This window comes from Dipodomys ordii, unplaced genomic scaffold, assembly GCF_000151885.1.
Source record: "Dipodomys ordii isolate 6190 unplaced genomic scaffold, Dord_2.0 Scaffold69, whole genome shotgun sequence".
In the NCBI taxonomy this organism is placed as follows: domain Eukaryota; kingdom Metazoa; phylum Chordata; class Mammalia; order Rodentia; family Heteromyidae; genus Dipodomys; species Dipodomys ordii.
Genome location: NW_012267285.1, coordinates 3138057 through 3144497, shown reverse-complemented (window position 1 = coordinate 3144497; position 6441 = coordinate 3138057). Strand labels below are relative to the sequence as shown.

Sequence of the window (6441 nt, the reverse complement as noted above, 5' to 3'; positions counted from 1 at the left end):
CAGGGTCAGGGTCTCAGATCAGGGTCTCAGGGTCAGGGCCTCCGGGTCAGGGTCCCAGGGTCAGGGTCCCAGGGTCAGGGCCTCAGGGTCAGGGCCTCAGGGTCAGGGTCTCAGATCAGGGTCTCAGGGTCAGGGCCTCCGGGTCAGGGTCCCAGGGTCAGGGCCTCAGGGTCAGGGCCTCAGGGTCAGGGTCCCAGGGTCAGGGTCCCAGGGTCAGGGTCTCAGGGTCAGGGCCTCAGGGTCAGGGTCTCAGGGTCAGGGTCCCAGGATCAGGGTCTCAGATCAGGGTCTCAGGGTCAGGGCCTCAGGATCAGGGCCTCAGGGTCAGGGTCTCAGGGTCAGGGTCTCAGGATCAGGGTCTCAGTGTCAGGGTCCCAGGGTCAGGGCCTCAGGGTCAGGGTCTCGGGGTCAGGGCCTCAGGGTCAAGTTCTCTAGGTTGGGGCCTCTGGGTCAAGTTCTCTGGGTCAGGGCCTCAGGGTCAGGACCTCGGGGTTAGGGCCTCAGGGTCAGGGTCTCGGGGTCAGGGTCTCCGGGTCAGGACCTCGGGGTCAGGGCCTTGGGGTCAGGGTCTCGGGGTCAGGGTCTCAGGGTCAGGGCCTCGGGGTCAGGGCCTCAGGGTCAGAACCTCGGGGTCAGGGCCTTGGGGTCAGGGTCTCGGGGTCAGGGCCTCAGGGTCAGAACCTCGGGGTCAGGGCCTTGGGGTCAGGTCTCGGGGTCAGGGCCTCAGGGTCAGAGCCTCAGGGTCAAGTTCTCTGGGTTGGGGCCTCAGGGTCAAGTTCTCTGGGTCAGGGCTTCAGAGTCAGTGCCTCGGGGTCAGGGCCTCGGGGTCAGGGCCTCGGGGTCAGGGTCTCGGGGTCAGAACCTCAGGGTCAGGGCCTCGGGGTCAGGGTCTCGGGGTCAGGGTCTCCAGGTCAGGATCTCCGGGTCAGAACCTCGGGGTCAGGGCCTCGGGGTCAGGTCTCGGGGTCAGGGTCTCGGGGTCAGGGCCTCGGGGTCAGGGCCTCGGGGTCAGGTCTCGGGGTCAGGGCCTCGGGGTCAGGGCCTCAGGGTCAGGTCTCGGGGTCAGGGCCTCGGGGTCAGGGCCTCGGGGTCAGGGTCTCGGGATCAGGGCCTCGGGGTCAGGGCCTCAGGGTCAGGTCTCGGGGTCAGGGCCTCGGGGTCAGGGCCTCGGGGTCAGGGTCTCGGGGTCAGGGCCTCGGGGTCAGGTCTCGGGGTCAGGGCCTCAGGGTCAGGGCCTGGAGACTCTTCCGGCCATGGAGGCAGCATTGGAGGCTGCAGCCACGGCTGGGGCAGGAGGGGTCCCGTTTTCGGTGTGAGGTCTTGGCTTATCATTTATCTACCTACCTGTCCATCGTTCAACCCGCCTAGCCACCGCCACCTAAGCGTCGCTCTGAATATATCCGTCTACCCAGGAATCCCCGTCTATCGCTGTGTCTGCTGTCTGTCTGAACGCCTGTCCGTCTGTCTGAACACCCATCTGTCATCTCACCTATCCATCTAAACACACATCACAGGTTTATTGTCCACCTGTCTGTCTGCCTATCACCTGTCTACCCGCACATCTAACTAAACACCTGTCTCAATATTTCTCTCTCAACATCTACTTTCTGTCCGTCTAGATATTCGTCAGTGTTATCTGCTGTCTGTCTATCCTGCATCTGTCTTCTACCCTTGGTCTACCCGTCCAAGTGTCTATGAAAGGTCTACCTATCTAAGCACTTACCCGAGTACCTGCCTTCCATGCATCTGTCTGTCTGTCCCCCTCGGTCGTCCGCGGTGGCGGTGGGGTGGGGCAGCTCGGCTCTCACACCGCTCTCCCTCGCAGGAAGTTCCTGACGCCCCAGGACGAGGCCAGCGTGTTCACGGCCGACCACTTCCCCCTGTGGTACCGCCTGGCCTCGGAGCAGCCCGCGGGCAGCTTTGTCTACAGTCTCCACTGGGCCGAAGGACCAGGTAACCCGTGCCCTGCGCTCTGGGCTGGGCGCCTGGGAGCCAGGTGTGTGTGTGTGTGTGTGATTGTGTGTGTGTAGTATGTGTGTGTGATAGTGTGTATGAGTGTGTGTGATAGTGTGTAGTGTGTGTATGAGTGTGTGTAGTGTGTGTGTGATTGTGTGTGATTGTGTATAGTGTGTGTGATTGTGTGTAGTGTGTGTGGTGTGTGTGTAATAGTGTGTGATAGTGTGTGTGATTGTATGTAGTGTGTGTAGTGTGTATAGTGTGTGTGATTGTGTGTGTAGTGTGATAATGTGTGTAGTGTGATAGTATATGATTGTAGTGTGTGATTGTGTGTAGTGTGTTTATGTAGTATGTGTGTGATTGTGTGTGTAGTGTGTGATTATGTGTGTGCTAGTGTGATTGTATGTGTATGTGAGTGTGTGAGATAGTGTGTAGTGTGTGTGGTGTGTGTGATTGTGTGTAGTGTGTGTGAGTGTGAGTATGTGTGTGAGAGTGTGTGAGTGTGGTTGTGTGTGCAGTGTGTGTGATTGTGTATAGTGTGTGTGATTGTGTGTTGTGTGTGTGTTTTGTGAGGGTGTAGTGTGTGTGTATGTGTGTGAGAGTGTGTGTGAGTGTGATTGTGTGGTTGTGTGTGCAGTGTATGTGATTGTGTATAGTGTGTGTGGTTGTGTGTTGTGTGTGTAGTAGGTGTGTGTGTGATTGTGAGGGTGTAGTGTGTGTGGTATGCGTGTGAGTGTGTGTGATTGTGTGTAGTGTGTGTGATCGTCTGTTGTGTGTGTGATAGTGTGTGTAGTGTGAGTGTGTAAGTGTGAGTGACCTCAGGGCCCGGTGCTGACGCCCTGTGCAGCCCTTCCCCCAGCTGTAGCAGACACCGGTAGAGCGGAGGAACTTTAAGATTTCGGGGTACACAGCCATCCACCTCGGCCTCCAGCACTGGGGGGTGGGGGGTGGGCAGCGTCTGCTCCCTGACCTCTGACACCATGACCTCTGACACCCATTGCTGCCCTGCCCCAAAGGGTCCAGGCGGAGCTGGGGTGGGGTGGAGAGTGGAGGTCGAAATTCTGCACCCACCACTGACCCGTTTAAAAGACAAGGTGGCGGGGCTGGGAAGGTGGCTCAGTGGTAGAGCGCTTGCCTTGCATGCCTGAGGCCCTGGGTTCGATTCCTCAGTACCACATAAGCAAAAACAAAAAAGCCGGAAGTGGCGCTGTGGCTCAAGTGGTAGAGCACTAGCCTTGAGCTGAAGAGCTGAGGGACAGCGCCCAGGCCCTGAGTTCAGGCCCCATGACCGGACCTAAAAAAAAAAATAAAAAGACAAGGTGGCCAGGCCAGTGCTCTTGCCTTGGGGAGCCTGGCAGAAAGTTCCAGAAGGGCAGCAGCGAGGGGGGAGGCGGTGGGAAGGGGTGCAGGCCTGCCGCGTAGCTGATCCCAGCAGCTCAGCCGCTGTGTGAGGGGTCGGGGCAGCGGGGCGCTGGGCCTGAGGGTCAGGCGGACAGGTCATCCACGCTGAGCACAGCAGTCCAAGGGTCCTGGGGCACGAAACCCAGGCCCAGCTCTGAACAGCCCAGCATCGGAGGCTGAGATCTGCGGCTCCCGGTTCAAAGTCAGCCCAGGCAGGACAGGTGTGGTTCAAGTAGGAGAGCACCAGCCTTGAGTGAAAACACTAAGGCACAGCACCCAGACCCTGAGTTCGAGTCCCAGTCCTGGCACCAAAAACCAGACAAATCTGCTCAGACAGAGCAATGTGGAACCCTAAGAGAAGGACCCTCCCCCCCCCGCCCTTCCTCCCTCCCTCCATTCCACACTGAGGACGGAGGTCCAGGCAGGGGGGCTAAGGAGACCCTACTCGGGACAGTGACCCCATTACTGTGATCTCCCCAGAGAGTCCGGGGGACCCAGTGGCAGTGACGGCCAGCACGGCTGTGGCGGTGACCGTGGACCGGCGGACGGCCATTGCGGCAGGTAGGAGCGGGCCCGGGGCCCGGGGGGACTCAGCGCCGGGGCCCCAGCACCCGGGGCCCGGGGGGACTCAGCACCGGGGCCCCAGCACCCGGGGCCCGGGGGGACTCAGCGCCGGGGCCCCAGCACCCAGGGCCCGGGGGGACTCAGCGCCGGGGCCCCAGCACCCGGGGCCCGGGGGGACTCAGCGCCGGGGCTCCAGCACCCGGGGCCCGGGGTGAGGAATCAGTAGCAGAACACTTTGGCCATGTGGTCCCTCCCCATGGGGTGGGAAGGAATTCATCAACCAAGAAGTCCAGGGAGGCCCAGCGGCGCCGGCCACGCAGCACGGATGGCTTCTGGCCTCGCGGGGGAGGATTCTGGGCTCTGGAACCCGGGCCGCGTCTCGGACCCCCAGGCCCAGGGCCTGTGCCCCCCCACCCCGCGGGCACGTGCGTGGGCCCGCCTTCCGGCGTGCTCTTGGCCCATCCTCAGGGTGATTGGGGCTGGGGGGGGGCAGGGTGCGTGTGTGCCGGGCCCGGGGCCTGAACACGCAGCCTGGGTGCCACCCGAGCTGTTTCCGCGCTGGTGCTCTACCACTGGAGCCACAGCTCCACTTCTGGCTTTTTAGTGGTTCGTTGGTGATAGGAGTCTTGTGGACGGTCCTGTCCTAGCTGACCTTGAACCCTGGTCCCCGGATCTCCGCCTCCTGCGTCGCTGGGGTGGGGGCTTCATGTCATACACGGGGAAAACGGGTCACAGACAAGGCACACATCTCAATCACGAGTGGAGGAGGGGCTTGACCTCGGCCCTCCTCTCGGGGAGCCTGCCGCTGCCCTCCCGCTGGCCCCGGCCCTCCTCTCGGGGAGCCGCTGCCGCCCTCCCGCTGGCCCCGGCCCTCCTCTCGGGGAGCCGCTGCCGCCCTCCCGCTGGCCCCGGCTTCGGGCGTCCTGGGAGCCTAGGATGGCCCTGGGTCCCTTGCCGCCTCCGCCAGGCAGCCCGACTGGCCGGCGCTGACCTCCGGCTCCTCCCGGAGGCCCGGGGAGGAGAGGGGACGCGGCCAGGCCGCCACCATCTCCCCAAGTCTTTGATATCATTTTTAACTCGCGACGGAATTAGAGCCGTGAGGGTTGCCATGGAAACGTGTCCCGGTTGAACTCGCTGGGCTGTGAGGGGGGAGGAGGCTGCGTCTCCTTCCAATCTCCTCCTGTCATTTCCGCTCTCGGTGGGGCTCGGCCTCGGGCTGCTGCCCCCCGAAGCCGGGGCGGGGGCTCCCGGCTGGGAGTGTGTCTCCTGAGGTTGACACCGCAGGAAGCAGAACAAATCAGCCACCACCAGCCGAGCAGGAGCCACAGCTCGCGTCCGGCCAGAATGCATCGTGTCCCAGCCCCCCGCCCCCTGCCCTGCAGGCCCTGGGGGCCAGCATGGTGGAATCCTACCCACGTAACCATGGTAGAGCTGTGATAGCGTGGTGGAATCCTACCCACGTAACCATGGTAGAACCGCGATAGCGCGGTGGAATCTGACCACGTAATCATGGTAGAGCCGCGATAGCGTGGTGGAATCTGACCACGTAATCATGGTAGAGCCACGATAGCGTGGTGGAATCTGACCACGTAACCACAGTGGGGCTGTGATAGCATGGTGGAATCTGACCACGTAACCACAGTGGGGCTGTGATAGCGTGGTGGAATCTGACCACGTAACCACAGTGGGGCTGTGATAGCGCGGTGGAATCTGACCACGTAACCATGGTAGAGCCGCGATAGCGTGGTGGAATCTGACCACGTAACCATGGTAGAACCGCGATAGCGCGGTGGAATCTGACCACGTAACCATGGTAGAGCCGCGATAGCGTGGTGGAATCTGACCACGTAACCATGGTAGAGCCATGATAGCGTGGTAGAATCTAACCACGTAACCACAGTGGGGCTGTGATAGCGCGGTGGAATCTAACCACGTAACCACAGTGGGGCTGTGATAGCATGGTGGAATCTGACAGTATAACCTTGGTGTGATCATGTGGTGGAATCCAACTGCATAACCTCGGTGTGACTGCGGTGTAATTCAGCCCCGAGCCGCTGTGACCGTGTGGTGGAATCCGACCACGTAACCTCAGTGTGACCATGTGGTGTAATTCTGTGGAATCTGACCGCGTAGCCTCGGTGTGACCGTGTGGTGGTGTAATTCAGCCCCGAGCCGCTGTGATCATGTGGTGGAATCCGACTGCGTAACCTCGGTGTGACCATGTGGTGTAATTCTGTGGAATCTGACCACATAACCTTGGTGTGACCGTGTGGTGGTGTAATTCAGCCCCGAGCCGCTGTGACCGTGTGGTGGAATCCGGCTGCGTAACCTCGGTGTGACCATGTGGTGTAATTCTGTGGAATCTGACCACATAACCTCGGTGTGACCGTGTGGTGGTGTAATTCAGCCCCGAGCCGCCGTGACGGTGTGGTGGAATCCGACCACGTAACCTCGGTGTGACCATGTGGTGTAATTCTGTGGAATCTGACCGTGTAGCCTCGGTGTGACCGTGTGGTGGTG

The 6441-nt window shown here is 61.2% G+C and overlaps 1 protein-coding gene across 1 annotated transcript in view; it reads left to right on the top strand.

The window, feature by feature from the left end:
• Positions 1-6441, top strand: part of Cacna2d4 (calcium channel, voltage-dependent, alpha 2/delta subunit 4) — a 67207-nt gene that overhangs the window by 25299 nt on the left and 35467 nt on the right. The window contains exons 25-26 of the mRNA XM_013023618.1: positions 1826-1953; positions 3838-3918. Of these exons, the coding sequence (XP_012879072.1) occupies positions 1826-1953; positions 3838-3918 (209 nt within the window). The remainder of the gene's footprint in view (positions 1-1825; positions 1954-3837; positions 3919-6441) is intronic.